General features: G+C 43.2%; 1 protein-coding gene across 1 annotated transcript in view; it reads right to left on the reverse strand.

Annotated features, from left to right (window-relative positions):
- Window positions 1–18,861, reverse strand: part of TM7SF3 (transmembrane 7 superfamily member 3) — a 33,643-nt gene extending 14,782 nt beyond the window's left edge. The window contains exons 1-3 of the mRNA XM_005296661.5: window positions 18,358–18,861; window positions 2,374–2,528; window positions 824–974 (exon numbers count right to left, since the gene is read on the reverse strand). Of these exons, the coding sequence (XP_005296718.2) occupies window positions 824–974; window positions 2,374–2,528; window positions 18,358–18,442 (391 nt within the window). The 5' untranslated portion in view covers window positions 18,443–18,861. The remainder of the gene's footprint in view (window positions 1–823; window positions 975–2,373; window positions 2,529–18,357) is intronic.
- Window positions 18,862–19,109: the final 248 nt, after the last annotated feature.

Consider the following 19,109-nt stretch of genomic DNA (forward strand, 5'->3'; position numbering starts at 1 on the left):
GCCGGACTGCGCCACGCCGTGCCCCGCCCCAGCCCCAGCTTACCTGCTGCCTCCCTGTTCAGGCTTCCCGCGAACATTTGATTTGTTGGAAGCAGGGGTGGGGGAGGAGCAGGGGGCGGAGTGTTCAGGGGAGGGGGCAGAATTGGGGGGCGGACTTTGGGGAAGGGGCAGAGTTGGGGCAGGGCTGGAGCCCCGTGGAGTGTCCTTTTTTTAAAATTAAAATATGGTAACCCTAGTATGTACCAACAGGCATAGTCCATTCTCCAAAGATCTTGAAATCTAGAGTCCTGATCCTACAGGTACATGCAAGTAAGTCACATGGACTCACCTTAACTGATTAGTCTCGTTACAGTTGGTATGGCAACACCTGTTTTTTCACATCCTCTGTGTGTATATCTTCCTACTGTATTTTCTACTGCATGCATCCAATGAAGTGAGTTTTAGCCCACGAAAGCTTATGCTCAAATAAATTTGTTAGTTTTTAAGGTGCCACAAGTACTCCTCGTTCTTTTTGGACTTCAGTGAAACTCTGACTAGTCTTAAACATGGGAATAAATGTTTGCAGGACTGGGGCTCTAGACTAGCAAAGCCTGTACAGCCAGCTCCAAGATAGCAATTGCTTTAATGTTAGATCTCAGTACAATCAATCAGTTGATTAAATGCTGAATCCAGATTTGGCATCCATTCCCCAGTAAGTGTCAGGATTTCTGGTGTGTTTAGTGTAAGTTCTATATATTACTGGGCAACAAATATGGCCCTCCAGAGAAAAGATCTGTAGTTTAACTCTTATCCCAGAACAGAATGAAAGGGAAAGAAAATTTACCTCTCTCAGAATAAGCAAAAGAAACGGCTGTGCTCAACACTTGGCTGGCATCCGGAGACTGCAGATACCATGTACACACGCTCTGCTGAGGCCGAAGGATGGAAACTAACCCTTTGTCCACTCCAGTTCCTGAGCTATTTGCAGAGGAATTCTGAAAACAAACAGATAAAACCCAAGCACACTTCAGCAAAGCAGTAGGTTTTTGCAGTGACAGACACACAGAGAGCTTGTTCCTGAAGGCACACATTACCTGGGGCATGCATCCCATTGCCAGCTATTAGATCATTGCATACTCCAGACAAGTCAGCCAGCCACAGGCTTTTTTATTTTATTTTATCTTTATTCCTTTACGAGGCAATATCATTTAGTTTGGGCTCAAAATATGACACTGGAGTGATTAGTCTGAGGCAATGTTCTCAGACTTCTAAGTCCCTATGTTGCATTTGTGATTGTTTTACATTGATCATTCTGTTGCCTTTTTTTTTTAAATTATTATTATTATTTGCTTTATTTAGGATCTACACAAAAAGCAATGCTTTATGCAGTTACCTCTGCAGCAATAGTTTAGTACTACTGAATATTCCAGAAAAGCGAGTGGGTTAAAGCGTTGGAGAAGAAACTTGCACAGCCACCACCTCCACCAATCACAAGTTCCCAATTTTGTCCCAAATACCCTGTGAGTGAGTCCTTGCTGAAATGCCCATGAAAGTTTTGCTTAGGAGAATGGGGTCAGTCACAGGAAAGCTACCTAATGGTACAGAAATTATACTGAAGAAGGTACATTTTGTCTCACAAACGAATTACATCCTCGTTGCAACAGAATTAGATTACACTGTCCATTGCTACTGTTGCTGAACTGAGCCTAGAGTTCAGCAGCAAGAATGTTTATGCTTCATTAGAAAGGGGGGGGGGGGGGGGAAGAATCATGTTTGTGAAAGAAAAATGGAGAATGAATTTGAGCTTTTAAGAGCATTTCTCCCCCTCATCCCACACACTAGAGTTAAACAAAAATAAATCCAGAAGCGGCAATTAGGGGAACAAAACAAAAAAGCCATATACAAAATTTTAAGAAGGGCCCTATAACATCCACACCTATAAATATGAATTGCAACAGCCAAAGGTTTGTACCCTAGTGGAGACCACTGAGTGGGGAACTGGTATTTTGATGTCAGTCCTAGGTCAAATATGAGATGTTACAGCATGTTTCAAAGGTCATGTGACAGAACCACAATTAAAGCTTCAGAGCAGTTTGCAGCCAACTGCTCATTCATTCAGAATCCCAATATACAAAATGGCTCCATGTTTTTTGTGAGACATAAGCTACAAGAAAGTTGAGTAGACATGAGAAAGATTCTTAGTTCTAAAGTCTGGGAGCTAGACTAAAACATTAAAAACATATGCATGATTCATGCAGTTTCATTCCCCCCTGCCCCTCCAACATAAATTTATCCTTACCACAGAGTGTTTTTCTAATCTTCCTCTTCTAAAGGTGAGTACCATTAGTTAATGTGAACACAATGGAGGAATTTGGATTCCAACTTCATACATACCTTATCAAAAGAGATTGTTACATTTTTTTGGTGGGAATGTACTTGAAAAATAATGACAGTCACGTTGCTTGCAATATTCCTTATTACAGCTTCCACTGGGATGGTCTTGTTAAGTAGCACATTTCTGAACTTGTCCAAAGAGAGTTCAAGAAGACCTGTATTAAATAAATATCCAACAATCAAAAAAGTTATGTTGGTATCTTTGAAAGGGAGGGGAGGAAGGAGAGAGATGTAATGAGTTTAAAGATTTACGGGGTCCAAAATTAATTATCTGGAGACAAAGCAGAATTTGGTACTACAAAAAAAAAAGAATGAAATTCACATCAGAACACCACAGACCATAAAAAGATCTACTTCTCCAGAAGAAAGCCATAATGAGCATTTAAGCCTGGGACCCACAATGAGTGTACATCAGAGGGGCTGTCCTCACTAAAATCTTATGTTGTGCAGAACTGAGTTAGTCAACAATGCTGGCCATGCCTGAACTGACTGCAAACAAGGCAAACAGCATTCGGTATGGAATAAATATTATCAGTTGAGTTAGCTGACATGATGCTGAATGCCACTTTCCCTTGTCTACTGGCATAATTGACTGGTCAGTGCACTATCCTCACAATATAGTCTTTAGACATATCAGGAGGAATCCAGAGCCTGCTGAACTCAATGGCAAAATTTCCAGAATTCACCCAAAATTTCCTAGTGAAGACACGCCCAGCCACTTTAGAGAAGTTTAACATTTTTCCTTGGTGCACGTTGATCTTTGAATTCTGCATTGATGGCACAATAAGTCTCTAAGTGAGGAGATCTGATAAAAGTTAATTCATTCAAAGAGAAGTTTGGGGGCTGAAGCCAGGGCAGTTTCCCTTAAATAATGCAGTCTTGCTGGAGTATGATCTTAAACACCTTCTGCATTAGTTTAAGAGCCACGCTGTGTGACCCAGCATACAGATAATGAGAATTAACATGTTAAGTAGTTATTCAGGTTCTGCAAGAAAGCTTAATTAGTGCCAGTAGCTGAGAGGAAAAACAAAAACAAAATCTACATAAAAGACCTCAAAATCCATTTGTCACGTAGTTAAAGAAGCTCATGTTTTGTAATCAGTGGGTCTTCTGTTTTTGTTTTTAGATTCTTTCAGATATATGGTTAGGTCTCTATCAGCCCCAGTCTACACTACAAGCTTATGCCAGTATAACTACATTGCTCAGGGGTGTGGATTTTCTTTACCCCGAGTGACGTAGTTACACCGACCTAACCCCCGGTGTAGACAGCTCTATGTCGATGGGAGGGCTTCTCCCGCTGACACAGCTACCGCCTCTTGAGGAGGTAGAGTATTTACACCAAGAAATTCTCCCATCAGCGTAGGGAGCATCTTCACTAAGCACTACAGCAGTGCAGCAAGTGTAGACAAGCCTTCCGTTTTAAACCAAGAGGCACAATTCATGCTAAGTTCTCCCTGCCCCCAACCAGTAGTCTAGTTAGCAGAGAACTTACCAGGCATAAAAACATACGTGAGCTACTTCCTCAGCAGAACAACTGTTATCATGGAGTAAATGCTGACACAGATGTTGCCTATTATTCCATGCCTCTGTTAGATGGACTGGATTTGCTTTGAGGACAATCAGTGTTGCTGCTTCCCTTCTCCAATCCCCTCTCAGAATATGCAGCAGTCAGGTGCCCTTTTAAACCCTCAAGAGGATACTGTAAAGTTAGCCACACTGAAGGTATGAGACTTGGGAGGACTGCAGTAGCAGCAACCACAGCCAGACTGGATTATATGCACAGGAATTCAGAACTATCAAAAGAAAACTTTATCCTTACACAAGATTTACATGTTACGTCACTGGCCTTAAGGCCTGGTCTATGGGAGAAGTGGGGGGGACGATCCAAGTTATGCAACTTCAGCTACGTGAATAACGTAGCTGAAGTTGATGTACTTAGATCTACTTACCGCAGTGTCTTCACTGTGGTAAGTCGACGGCTGACACTCTCCCATCGACTTCGCCTGTGCCTCTCACTCCGGTGGAGTACCGGAGTCGACGGGAGAGTGCTCGGCGGTCAATTTATCACATCTAGTCTAGACACGATAAATCGACTCCCGCTGGATTATCGTTACTCGTGGATCCAGCGGGTAATGTAGACATGCCCTAAAAAGCAGCTGTCTCTATAGCAGGGGTCGGCAACCTTTCAGAAGTGATGTGCCGAGTCTTCATTTATTCACTCTAATTTAAGGTTTCGCGTGCCAATAATACATTTTAACGTTTTTAGATGGTCTCTTTCTATAACTCTATAATATATAAATAAACTATTGTTGTAAAGTAAATAAGGTTTTTTAAATGTTTAAGAAGCTTCATTTAAAATTAAATTAAAATGCAGAGCCCCCCCGGACTGGTGGCCAGGACCCGGGCAGTGTGAGTGCCACTGAAATTGGTACGCGTATCGTCTTTGGTACGCGTGCCATAGGTTGCCTACCCCTGCTCTATAGTATGCTTTCAGATGGTCCCGTTCATTGTAACAATAGCACCATCTACGGTTTTAGTTTTCACTTCATACAACACAGGCCTTTCACCAAGACTGCAAGGAATGCATTTTCTCCCCCCATCTCAACCTTCACGAAGACCTTGTCTACACTAAAGTGTTTTGTTTACAAAAGTCAGCTTTCGTTGACAAAACAGTGGAGGTGTACACACTACAATGCTCCTCCCGCTGATTTAACTCTCCTGCTATGCCACCAAAATAAAGCCACTTTGAGGAGAGGTGTAGGGCTTTTTGCAGCAAAAGTTAGATTGACGCAGGTTATGTCACCATAAAAAGCCTTTGGGAGGTGTCTCACAATGCCCACCCTGACAGCTCTGGTCCGCAGATCAAAACTCCACTGCCCTATACCCAGGTACACCGGCATCCACCCCTCCCGCTTTAAAGGGACAGGAATTTTTGAAATTCCACTTCCTGTTTGCTCGGCATGGAGAGCTCACATTGCCTCTTTCCAGCTGACCATAGCAGCTCCACACACTAAATGATCTCCCGCATGAAGTACACTAGAGTAGTTGGATCTGCTGGCTCTGTAGAGAGAGGAGGTTGTACAGTCCCAGCTCCGCGCCAGTCATAAAAACTTCTACACCTATGGGCAGATTTCCATGGCATGTTGGATAAGGGCTATGAACGGGACATGCATCAGTGCTGTGCGAAGATAAAGAAGCTGAGGCAAGCATACCAGAAAGCAAGGGAGTCAAACTGTCACTGGTGCTACACTGAAGACTTTCCGCTTCTACAAGGAGCTGGATGCCATCCTTGGTGGTGACCCCATCTCCACTACCAAGAGCCCCACGGATACTTCAGGGGGGTTGGAGACAGCGGCCAGTGGACTCAACCCCGAGGACGAAGTGGTTGACAAAGAAGTGAAGTTGGAGGATGAGATAAGACAAGCAATAGGGTCACCTGGTAGCGTGTCAAGCCAGGAACACTTCTTAACCCCAGAAGGTTCGAGCCAGTCCCAGCACTCTGGCGCGCTTGATGCAAGAGAGAGGAGCTCTGGTAAGTGCTCATTTTGAGTTGATACTGCTCAGTTACAGGAGGCAGAGCTGTCCTTTATTTTGTTATATGCTAGAAGTGAGTTAAGGGATAGTAATGTCCAAAACGAGCTGTGTTTGTGTCTGCTTCACATTCCCTTGTGCAGCTTTGCAGTGGAGACCCTGCGGAACACACAGATTTCACGGGAATCCTTCAGAGAGGTATCTAGGAAACTTTCCTGGAGGTACTTGCCAATCCTCTGCTAAAGGTTCCTTGGCAGAGCTGCTTTGTTCCTTCCCCCATTGTAGGTAACTTTTTCTCGCTAATCAGTAATCACATAGGGACCAGGTCTGAAGCCGCACACGTGCAGGAGATACATCCTTGCTTACCCTCAGGAGTGAGATATCGGCTTCAATTACCCCACCTGTGCAAAATGGTGGCAGAATTTACAATATTTTCCATAGTCGCTTGCAGTGGTCCCTTTAAAGTCACCAAGACCTTTTGCCCCATCTTGAAACTCCCCACCACCCCCCAAGCCGAACTCACCACATTTAGGGTGTTTGCCGAGCTGTGGACTTGCCAAGGGACAGTGAGAAAGAGGTGTATTTTACTATTATGATTCAATGCTGTAAGTGCTCCAAAAATTGTGCCTCTGTTTACTGTTTCTTGCGCTTCTGTAGATGTGGCCCTACACACCGGCGGAGTGCCTCTGTCAGATAAGGAAGTGACCCAGGAGGAGCAAGGACGACAAGTTTTGGGGAGGTGCTCCAATCCTCTGATGCCACAAATCAAGAACACAGGTTGGGGAGACAATTAATGAATGATTAAGATAGATAGCCAGGACAGGAAGCTGGGCCAGGAGGGAATTTTAGTGGGCCAGGAATGGATGATAAAAGTGATAGAGGGCCAGAGATGTTGAAGTCCCTAACTGTGCTGCAGGCAGAAAACCTGTGTGCTCCCCCACCCCACCCCACGGCCCATACAGAACAGCTTGCCATGCCCTCCCCAAACTCCTCCCACACATTCCTTGCATCTTCCTGGTCCATCGCAGTACCCTGTTCACTCTACCCCTTCCAAAAAGAAAGCTGGATTTACCTACAGCTACGAGAGCCTCCATCACGAGAGTGTTCCTCTCAGTGGTAGGTCCCTTTCAACTAAGCGTTTTCTGTGCATTAATTATTGCTGTTTAATAAAAAAAAATACTCAAAAATAATCAATTTTTTTTGTCTCCTACACACAGTGGTTGCTGCAGGAATTAATACACTGGCACATTTACAGACTACAAATCACAGCTAGGAAGCAACCCCCCATTGTGGACTTCCCGACTCCAAACTGATTCACGACCAACCGGTAGCAGTCTGGAGCGGTCAGCTTCCACACAGCAATCGCCATGCGCTTCTCCACCGAGAGGGCAGCTCTCATTTTGGTGTCCTTGTGCCACAGTGCTAGGGCATGCTCTACACACAGTTCCAGGAAGGTGTCTTTGCGGATCCAAGAGTTCTGCAGCCACTGCTCATCATCCCAGGTGTGAATAAAGATGTGATCCCACCACCGTGTGCAGCTGCTCCATGAATGCCAAAAGTAATCTGGTATGGTTTCTTTCCATGGCACACAGCAGGGCAGGCATGACAGATTCCTGTTCAGATTTGAAGCTCATAAGATACTGCATGATCAGCTGTATTGTCCTTTATAACACTGACCACAACAGTAGAGAGCAATGCAGGATCCATGCTTTCAGGTGGAGATGGCGGGCACAGAGTAACCAGGGACTGTTGAAAAATGGCACGAAATGTAGTCGGAAGCCCATGGAATGATGGGACAGAAAAAGCTGCATCATGGGATGTTGAGCCTGAACCTATGATGCACTGTGATCCACTTTGCCTTCCCACAACTCCTAGCTGCAGAAAGTGCAGTGTAGCACAGACTGATAGTTACCCACAGTCCACTGTTCTCACTGTGGATGTTAGAGCAGAAGCTGAACAGGCTCTGCTGACAAAAGGAGTGTTGTGTGAACATGCACAAGCAACGTAATTAGAGCAGTTTACGATAATCAGCGTAACTTGTGTCAACTTATCTCTGTAATGGAGACATAGTCTAAGGAGTTGCAACTTTAAAGTAACTACCATTTACTATAACAGACCTAAAACAACAAATAAACAACAGACCTAAAAGTGGCAATTCTTCAACAAAAAGACTTCAAAAACAGACAAATGTGAAGCTGGAGAACTGGAATTAATTAGCAAACTAGATACCATCAGATTAGGCCTGAATAAAGACTGGGAGTAGTTGGATCATTACAAAACCTAAACTTAATTTCCCCAATACTATTTTTTCCCTACTGTTACTCACACCTTCTTGTCAACTGTCTGTAATGGGCCACTCTCTTACCACTTCGAAAGTTATTTTTCTGCCCTTGGTATCCTGCTATTACTTGATTTCATCTTGTTAGATGGACCTCACACTTGGTAAAGCAACCCCCATACTTTCATGTATTTATACCTGCTCCTGTATTTTTCACTTCACGCATCTGATGAAATGGGTTTTAGCCCACGAAAGTTTATGCCCAAATAAATTTGTTAGTCTCTAAGGTGCCACAAGGACTCCTCGTTGTTTTTGCTGACTAACACAGCTACCGCTCTGAAAACTGTTACCATTTACCATAGGTGGTTTTTTTGTTTGTTTTTTTAAAACACTCATTAACACTTTTAATATATAAAAAAATAGAGACGAGTTTCGGGGGTGTGTGTGAATTTTTTTCATTTTTTTTCCCTGTGTGTGTGTGGGGGGGGGGGGGGGGGAGTGGGCGCGCGCGGAGAAGAAAGAATAGAACTAACCCTAACAGGGGGTGGAGGTGGGGATCTGTGCTTCACACCATAGTTAATAGTTAGCAACAAAACCCACAGTGCTTAAAGTAACAGCTCAATATGCTGACTGCTCAAAACGGATCACGACTCATAATGCCTACTCAGCTGTTTTTTCACACCAGCTGAACATTAATCAGTGTGACCATGTGAGGATTCTTTCCTCGAAGGTCTGCAGGTTAGACTGGTTTAACTACTCTCTGGTGTGGATTACCTTGAGAGGTAGCTATGCTGATGTAACTTTTCAGTGTAGACCAACCCTTATTCTGGAAATAAGAGTGTTTTTTTCCAGTTTAGCTTAATCCACAATAAGAGTGTGCACACTTGGGAGTTATTTCAGAATAACCCATGTGTAGATAAGCCCTTATATACAGTTAGTGTTTGTTAAATTATTTTGCCAGTCTTATTCTGTGGCCTCGAGCTGGCTCCAAATCACTTCCACCTGAATGGATCATCCAGAAAAAATAAGGTCAGCGCACAAACAGCAGTTCTTTTAGAGTCAATTTCAAAACACGTTCGGTGGAGAGGTCTGAAGTCCAGTTCTAATTATTGTTCATGGGCCATAATTACAGATTTAGTACTCCATATTTCCTTCAGTCCATAGGGATAATTGCCATTTATGCCAACAAGAAGTTTATACAAAGAGCCAGGGCAGAGTTATAACTCAAAACTTAGCTTTTGTTTTGTAGTACCTTGATGCTGCATTCAGCATCATTCACTGGGAAATAAGCTCACTTTTAGGATCCCTGTTATTATTTCTCTTCTTTCATCATCCGTCTGTTTCTTTTCTTTGAATGTCTCTCTTCCATAGTTTCTTCCATGCAACAACTTCCAGTCCCTTCCACCTTATCAGCAATCAAACAGTCACAGTTTGCAACCATTGTTTCAGGTTGTCTGCAGATTCAAGAAGACAACACAGCCACTATCCTCTGTTCACATTCTGATAGTTACCTTCCTGGGTGCTAAAAGATTTCATATTAAAAGTGTTTACAGATTCTGCAGAACTAATATGCCATGCAGGCCACATAAACACCACTTGATAGACTTGATAACATGCCTACTTTTGAGTCATCTGTCACATATTAGGCTTCCCCTCAGTGCAGCCTCTGAGCATACCATTTCAGACATTGATCTTCCTTAAATCTAATTTATAAACACAATACAGAACATAGCAAAGAATGCCACAATTAAAGCAGTAGCCTGATCTATTAATGAAAGTGAACTTATTTCTTACTCCAAAAGGAAAAGAAAATGGATTCTTGGTGTTTGGCTTTTAACTACAACAAAAAAAGCTGCCTTCTAGAATCGAGCAGTTTCAACAGCTAGAATCAAAGAGGAATTTTTCACAGGCACTAAATTCACACAAAAGAGAAAAAGGTTATGGAAAATTAACTCTTGTTTAGCCACAGTACAGACACAGTATGGCCAGTGAAAGGTTTTCCCCACTGCCTCAGCCCCAAACTACAGGAACAAGCAGTGCTTAATTTATGCCAGGGCTTGCCAGTGCTGAGCCCCGGCACCTCATAGCCCTGGCATCTCTGGGCTGGGCGCATTAGTTATTAATATAAAAAAAATTGCTTGAGTCCCGGCAACTCTTTCATTACAAATTAAGCCCTGGGAATAAGGGTTCAATTCATCTTTGTTCTCATTAAGCAAGCTGAGAGGGCAGTTCAATCTCCATGCCTATGCAAAAAAGCCCCCAAAGGGTGCCAACGGAGGTGTTTGTTCTGCAGTGTCCAAGATCAGTCTGTCCATCGAAACCTGATCAACTTGTTTCTACAGAGGCCTGTAAACAACCAAAGGTAACACCTACAGATGAAATGCATCATTTATTAAGAGTTTAGGAGAGCCAAGATAGAGGCTTTCCCTCCCATTCAGTTATATCAAGTTGGAAGATTCCTTACTCTGAGGTTTACTATTAAAAGTTTCCTATTAAAAGTCTCTAATTATTTTGGCATCCCAAGCAGACACGTGTTCTGCTTGTACAGCATTACTGGTTGCGTCAACAAGCGATGAATGGAAAAGAAACAGCCTACTTAGGAGTCCCTCACCATTATATGACAAGTTCTCAGTTACATGTCAGGGTGTATAAAGGCATAAAAATACATGTTTAAGCCATGGGCAGTTTAATACACAATTGTTACAAGTTCAGGGAAGCTTCAGTCTACTGCTGCAAATCCTACCTCGAGCCTCAATGTGGCACAGCGGTGACCCTGGCTGTTCGACAGCGATGGTAGTGGAGTGTATTCTCCGGCAGGTCTAACCATGCTATCAAGGTGTCGGACTGTCAGCCCAGCGAGAGGTTTGCTTCCTCTGCGGAGGGGCGTATAATCCCTCTTTCTGAGGTTGTAAGCTAGCTAAATTGAGGAGGTAAACGCGCCACTGACAGCCCCGCCAGCGGGTGGCTGAAAATAATGGCTAAAACAACACGGAAAACCGAGTCTCAGTTCTCTGCACGTCCCTTGATCCCCACTCCGGAGGCAGTGAGGCATTCGATCGATGAGAGGCTGAAAAGAATCTCAGGTGCCAGGTTGCCAAAAGGAAACCGGACAACTCTCTCAGTGTGCACTTATAACTGCAGAACACTGACCAGGGCAGTGACAACAGATGGACTGCAGCTATATCTGAGTGGTATCCGCAAGAACTGAAACGGCCACACAGTCGGCCTCCAAAGAAGTGGGATGATTTCCTAACAAGGAGATATGGACAAGCATGGTGATGGATGGCCAGAGCGAGAGAAGATTGGAAGATGTGTTGTAATAATAATAATAATTAATGGAGATATCCCAGGCCAATGCTCAAACCACTGAGCTATCCGATTGGCTCAGTCTTAACTGATGAAGGACCGACAGTCTACGCAGCAGGGAAGCTTAATACTGGTGAAAAGTGTCATATTGACAGCCAGGGGAACAAAATCCTCCACCCACAGATCAATACATAGCCTGCACTACCACTTCACTGTATTGCTACAGCCTTCTCGGCATTGAATATAGTTATCACAGTAGCACTTAGGGGGCTCAGCTGAGTTTGAGGCCCCATTGCGCTAGAGAGCTTTCTGTTTAAGTAGACAAAAGTGGGAGGGAAACAGAGAGGTGACGTTATCTGCCCAAATTCACATAGCAGAACCAGAAATAGAATCCACGTCCTCCAAGACCATACCTTAGTCACTGGACAAAAAAAGTGGGATCAGGAAACCCAAACCTGAATGATCACCTCTAGGGGATATTAGCTTAGTTCAGTCTACAGGTCTATTCCATTCTTTGCCTCCCTTCTAGAAGGTTAACAAACAGCCAGATGGTGATGACTTTTGGTTGCTACCAAACCTGGCTGGATTTGAACTTGTGACCTAGAGATAACAAGGAATTTTGTTTGCTGGAACTGGAATTAAAAGCAAAATATAAGTAGAGGCAGCAGCATTTGGCAAATATTACTTAGTGTTTGCTTACTGGATATTCATTAACAATAAGATCAGAGCACAATGATTTTAATGTAGAACAGAAAAACTGTAGAACTAAATAAGTAGGTGCATCTCAAAACCCACTGCTTCATCACTTTGTATTGTATTCCATCCTCTCTCTGGAGGATGCTAGTTTTGACCCTCCTCCTGGACTGATGAGGCAGGGATTCACCTGCATCAAGCTCAGTACAGCATCATGGCCTTTGATATTCACCCTTTTGGGGGCCAGGGATCTTGCATTTTTGGAGAGTGCTTAACAGCCCAGGAACATGTATGTCCCATTACCACTCTAGTCCAGCGCCAATCTAGTCAGCCTTGCTTTAGGGTCCATACAAGGTTTTTTGTGAATTTTGTATCTCAAGACTACAAATTTTAAAAGTCTGCCTGATGATTATCACTGTTGAGCATTTGGAATTATCAACATTTCATCTCTGCCTTGCCACCCCACCCATCATCAAGTGTTCACATAAAAAACAAGGCACAAGAGTTAATACATGCATTTCATGTATTAATATTTGCAATATCATTAATATGTATATGAATAATTCAAGTATATGAGACAAGAGATGGGGGGTACAGTATGAACCTTAATTTTCAATTCATATGTTGAACACTTTTTAATGTGAACAAATTCAAAATATATATTTGTTAAAGTTATAGTAATATTTTAACCAAATACTCCAAAGTACTTTTCCCACACTTGTGCCTGAAGATGTGGTCATTTTCTATAAAATGCTTCAGTTGGTGGTGGTAGGGAGCTGAGCTTTGGTGTTGATGTGGTACCTTTACCAATTTTCACTGCACGTTATTTCTCCCATGCTTCTGACATGGTGGCACAGTTTGTTTGCCAGTTCAAAGCCATCAGGCACTGCTGCACTGATGTCAACCAGCTCACAGAATCTTCAACACAGTTCAACAAAATAGGATGCTACTGCATCACTGCCCAAGGGTGCAAGGGCAACTAACAGTCCAGGCACAATGTTCTAGTATTGCTCTGCAGTAGCATGAATGTCTATTACAGCTCTCTCTTGTACTAGAGATTCCATAATCACTTAAGAAATTAGGCCCTGTTCCAGGTGATGATGCAAGAGTAAGACAAACATCAGTGTTATCTGATAATTCCCACAGGATTCTCTTTCACAACCATCACCATTTGTTGTACAAGGAGGTTGTCTGACTCCTCAGGTGGCCATATCTTCCCTGTGGATCACCACACCTCCTTCTTTACTTCAACTGGGGTGTGGTCTCTACCTGCAGTGACTAGCTTGTGCTCGAATAGGTTCTCTTGGTCAAAATTCTGGTCTTGAATGAGATCTGTACAAATGATGTTAATCAACAGTTTCTTGTTTCCAGTTACTGTCAAAACAACTTTCTGTGGCAGTAGCTCCGTACTTGCACTCAGCTGATGCATCCTGCTTGCTTCTGTAGCTCTGCTTGATCTTGTGACACTCTTTGTGATGAGGTCTTTGCACTTTTCAAAGACAAGGTGTACATCACCTACAGCTAGCTTGTGTTCAGTGAAGTCTCAGAAATTGGACACAGTCCTTGAATATCACTTGCTGGCCAGCATACCACTGAAAGAATGACTTTACAGGTGATGTCTTGTTAAGTATGTCTAGTTAACACCTATCTGCAGCTGGTTCTTTAGCTTAAACTTAGTCTTGGAAAGCCTCATGTCACCAGCATCAGAGAACATTGACATTGGTACAGGAACCAACTCATGTGACAAAATATTCTTCATGGCAACCTCTCGTTAACTTGCTTGTACGCAAGTGTCAAATGCCTTAGTTGGACAAACCTCTACATGCTTTGTCCATGCTAGCGGCTCTGCTATCCTTCGTATTGTGTTACAGAACCCTCTGGGCCAGCTACGTTCAAATTCTTACATTTGGTGAATTCCAATTGTGTCATCTACACTGATGGATAGCGGTGCCACTCTACCACTGACAATGTTTATTATTTCCTCTGGGTGCTTAGTGGGGTTTAAGGGATCAATACACAGCTCTAGCTTCTTATTAATGCTTTCGCCGTCTCTTGCAACTGCAGGAATACTTGACTTGATTTCTTCTTTGTGGATCTCTTGTATTTCTGCCTCATGAAGGTGGTTTTGAAGTACATGCCCTTGCATATACCTTTCCATATTCCTGGAACATGGTCAGCTGTTTTCCTGCACCAAGTGTTTGTTTATAATCTGTTAATTTTGAAATATTGGACAGTTATAGACATTACTTCTCAGGAGTGAGTATGTCTGACGCGATATATCCATCCCCGATACATTGATCGCAGTCTGGACATACCGTAAGTGAGCATGTTCAGAGAACAATAGATTGCCTTGTGTCTCTGGGAGAGAAGGGAACATACTAGTAAGGTATATTCTTAATACAGACACTAATACGGAGATAACATATGTACCCTTCTAGCTAACTTATGTTCCATAACAAAATATTAGTGTGAAGTTTATTAAAAAAATGAAATTCATTGAGAGGGGGTTTCACTGTCACCTCACTTGTGAATCAGGAGCGGTGTGGAATTAAGTGCTAAGCAGTGACAAGGGGTCATCAGGCAGTTTTTTTTAGAATTTAGGGTTTTTCCAATTCAGAATCCACACAAAAAAAAAAAAAAAAAAAAAAGCCACACACACAAACCAACACTGTATGGACACTAAAACAAGGTATTCCCAAAAACTTGCATTTGGCTACCAGACTACTCCCCCAAGCCATTCAATTTTCCCACTAGGCAAAAATCACCTTGAGTTGTTTCCATGTTTGTCTCAATGATTCCATATAAACTCTCTCAATCAAGGACCCACATTCACAGCGGAACCAAATTAACTCAGCAAATAAAAGGGTAGGGGAAACCCAACCACTCCTCTATAGTCCCTCCTTTTACTCTTAAAATGTCACAAGGGACTCCAAGTCTTTAAGACTGTCTAGAGGGCCCTTTTATATGTTGGTATTTTATGTGCAGGAACTATCAGCATAAGGAAGGGCCACTGACAAGCCCCCAAACACACTGCAACTATAGCAGACCCTGGAAAGGGAGTCAAGTCAGTTAAGTTCCACCTGTGCTAGGTCTCTTAACTGGCTCACTGAAACTAGAGGACAGCATAGACTACACAAAGCTTTCACTTTGTTACAAAGGCATTGTTACCCTATCTGCACTATAAACACGACTGTTGCAGTGCTGTGCCATTATGTGACAGGCAAATACAACGGTTTTCTTCCATTTGAGGGAAGAGAAAGAATCCCTGTGAAATATGATAGCCTAAGTCTCCTGTACCAACCTGGTGTTGATCACCCAGTAGTACTGCTGTGCATAATTAGAATTTCAGCAGAGATTACAAGGGGAGTATTAGAAACTAGATAGTCACACACATCCTGTAATGCATTTGCAAGGACACCGATCGGACACACCTAACTTCTTTCATACACCAATATACATTTGAAAGAGTTAATTAGAGAGCTAGCAAAGAAAACCCAGCCACTTCCTCCAAACTCAGAAGATATATTGTTAATACAAAGCACATGAACAATAACTGGATACTCCTAGCCAAATGGATTATTAATTTATATTTCAGGTTTATTTTAAAAAGTGTTTGGTCATAGATGTGTTAAATATGTTTTTTTAATCTAAAGCTGGTTGAGTGCGTTTCCTACATTTTTTGACCAGCTTTATAAAAATGTAGGTCTGCCTTGCAACAGTAGCCAGGCATCCTCCAAGGGGAAGTGGGTTATCTCAGTATCACTTTGCTGTTTCCCCATTTAAATGTACTGCGGAAACCAACAACACATAACCATAAAAAGTGTGAAAAACGACTTCTTCCTTTGGTCTCGTTTGGGTGAGAAAGGAAGTCATTACCAGCATTTTACAAACACAGGGATTCAATCCACTTCAACCCAGGTTTTCATAAGTGCTCACTAATTTTAGGTGCCCAATTTGAGATATTCAGGGCCTGATTTTCAGAAGCACACCCCCAACTAACTTCAGCTCAGCATCTCCAAGGGGAGGGAGAAAAGGAGACTCAATGTGTCTCTAGTTGTGTACCAAATTAGCAAACATAATTTTTTTAAATGTTGGCGTAAAATCTTATTACATATGACAAGGGCTGGAAGTACCTTGTTACCAAATATTTTCTATGCTTTACAAAACGATATTAAAATTAAAGCAAAGTTGTAAAAATCAAATCAAAGTTCCCCCAAACTGATGTGGTGAAGGCAAGTCAATTCCATAGCCAACAGTACACAAGGGAGAGAGATGTGGCCAGTGTCACATCAGACTACCTTTGACTATCCCTAACCCCATGGACCAGGTATCCATTTTGCAGCTGGGTGAACTGGAGGTGGCCTTCCAGTGCAAGATGGAACACAACTCGAACTCATGAGCTTCAGGATTGTAGTTGAGTGCCTTAACCACTGTAAGAGGCCAGCTAAAAAGGAAATTCAGAGTTCAGGCCAACACTCCATCAAGTTGCCATGCATGGAGACACTAAAGCTTGGTCTACACTACAAACTTATATCAATATAATGGCACTGCACTGCTGAACTATTTTGGAATCATCAGATTCAAGAACCAGGCTTTTAGAACAATTTGCTTCATAGTCATGGCTATTTCTTGGATCATTAGCCAAGAGATGATCAACACTTTGCAAGCTTTAATAAAAAATAAAAAAAACCCACACACGGGTCTACTAGACTATTCAGTTTCTTTAAACCTCTACTGCCTATTGACTCAACATGGTGACACACTGATCCAAAAGTGTCCACGTGCTTGAATTAACCATGATATCTGTAGTACTAAAATTCAGGTATGTTGCTTAACACTTTTTTGCACAATTTAGTGCTTTTGAAAGAGAAATGTCAAGTTAAAACACAAGCCACACTGTTTACGAGTTGTCAGCAAAATGAGATTAAAATCAATTTCTGCAATTCTTAAAACAGATCGATATCATCAGAAGTTTGGAACCAACCAAAAAACCATTTCTGCATTAAGATCTTGCATGGCAAGTTTCAATCCAGTGTATCCAGACTGTCATTCAGTTTATGAACCAGGGAGAAGAAGGATAATTATGGCAATGCTAATACAGCCTCAAACTATAGTGCTGTGAACAATACATCTATAATCTCTTCATACTGAAAATGTGGTTACAACTAGAACGTCAAAAGATTTCAGAGACATCTTTGCATAAAACAGATTGCTTCCACCTGATAGACCTTTATTTTCCACATATATTATTTATTCAAACACACACTGTCCAACCTTCATTGTGCATCACAATCCAACAGTTTGAATGAAACTGTACATATTTCAAGGAGGAGGGCATACCAGTAGTTGTTCAATTTCTTATTTTTCTTTTAACCAGTCTTGAGACTGTTCTGTTTTACCATTCAATGAAGTAATGCCCTCCAGGAGAAGTACATTACTGTTGCTTACAGGCTAGCCATAGTGCTATTAAAATTCTCTCTTCGATAATGAAATGCTTGTTCACGGCAGGAAAAAAGCATCACTGTTGCCGAAACATATGACTGCGCGCTGACCCACGAAACACATGACATGTTCCTTTAAAGCCTATAGTGCTCATGATCACTTTGCTGCTTATGCAAACCACCTGATTTTGATAACCATCCCAACTCATGCCAATTCCCCACTATGCACAATGCATTCTAGTGTGCAAAGTACTTTGACAGCTATTCAAACGTTATTTGCAAATAAAGAAAGATCCCAAGAAGGAACCCGGCTACCCCAGGACTGAGACATTATTAGGAATTTTGACAAACTATTCTAGGCCACCCCTTATTTTCAGCTCATTGAAGCCTCTAGCAGCTGTGATCCAGGATCATCTTCGCAGCCTGAGAGATTATCCCCGGCTATTAATTATCTCTGTGAGGCAAACAATCCCGAGGTGTCCACCTGCTTATGAAAGTATCTTTTGCAAACACAGTTCAAAAATATCCAAAGAGGGCAACGAAGCTGCCAGCGATCTGTTCTTAAAACACATGCATGCTTGTTTTGACCGTGCAGAAGTGAAAGAGGAGCCAGCTTTCTATTTCAAGCCACAGATTGCCTTTGCTGCGGGCGGGGGAGGGGGCGGCTATTCGGATAGTCCAGGCCAGAGGGGACCCTTTCTTTCCTTCCCTATCCCACCCCCCTTCATATCTTACCCGCGCTGGAGCTGACCAAGGCTTCACGCCTGCAAACGAGCCCCAAGACCAGCAAGGCGCTGGGGAAGAAGCGCGGGAGCCACATTGCGCCTGAAAAATCCCCCGCCAAGCCCGAGGGGAGGCGGGGGAAGGACTCCCCGAGAGGGCGGCTCGCGAGACGCTAACTCCACGGCGCGGGCGGCTCTAACCCGGGCAGGCAGCAGGCACTGCCCCTCATCGCAGCCCGGAGACCAGCCCCATGCGCCCTAACGCCAGCCCGAGCCGGCCTCGCCTCCGCTCGGCCCCATTTCTAACCGGCAGGCTCAGCGAAGGCTCCCACTTCCGGCAATCAGCCCTTTGCTTTGCTTCAGCGGCGAGCGCCTCTCTCGCTCTCGCTGGTTCGCTTGCAGAACAACAGCTGGGGCTGGAGAGCAGGAGATGCCAAGTTCCCGGGAAAGTGTGGGCGCCGCGGAGCTACGCAAGGGCTAGTCCTGCTTAACAGGGCACGCGAAGGGCCTCGAGAGTGGCCGACAGTAGTTGCGCAAGGGACAAAAACTAATCATCCAGAACTAATGGAGGAAGGGCTCCCGTTTTGTATTGCTTCTGCATCTCATTGTCAGTGATTTTCAAGTCTCATCATTAGGGTTTGTGTTAAGGTAAATGTTAGCACTAGGGAATGTCTGACTGTCTCGGGAATGTCTGGCTGTCACAGATGTTATTGGTCCTGGCAGAAGTCACCAAAGTCGGAGACCACCTGGACTATGACCATGGAC

The sequence above is a fragment of the Chrysemys picta genome, chromosome 1, assembly GCF_011386835.1.
Source record: "Chrysemys picta bellii isolate R12L10 chromosome 1, ASM1138683v2, whole genome shotgun sequence".
Taxonomy (NCBI): Eukaryota; Metazoa; Chordata; order Testudines; family Emydidae; genus Chrysemys; species Chrysemys picta.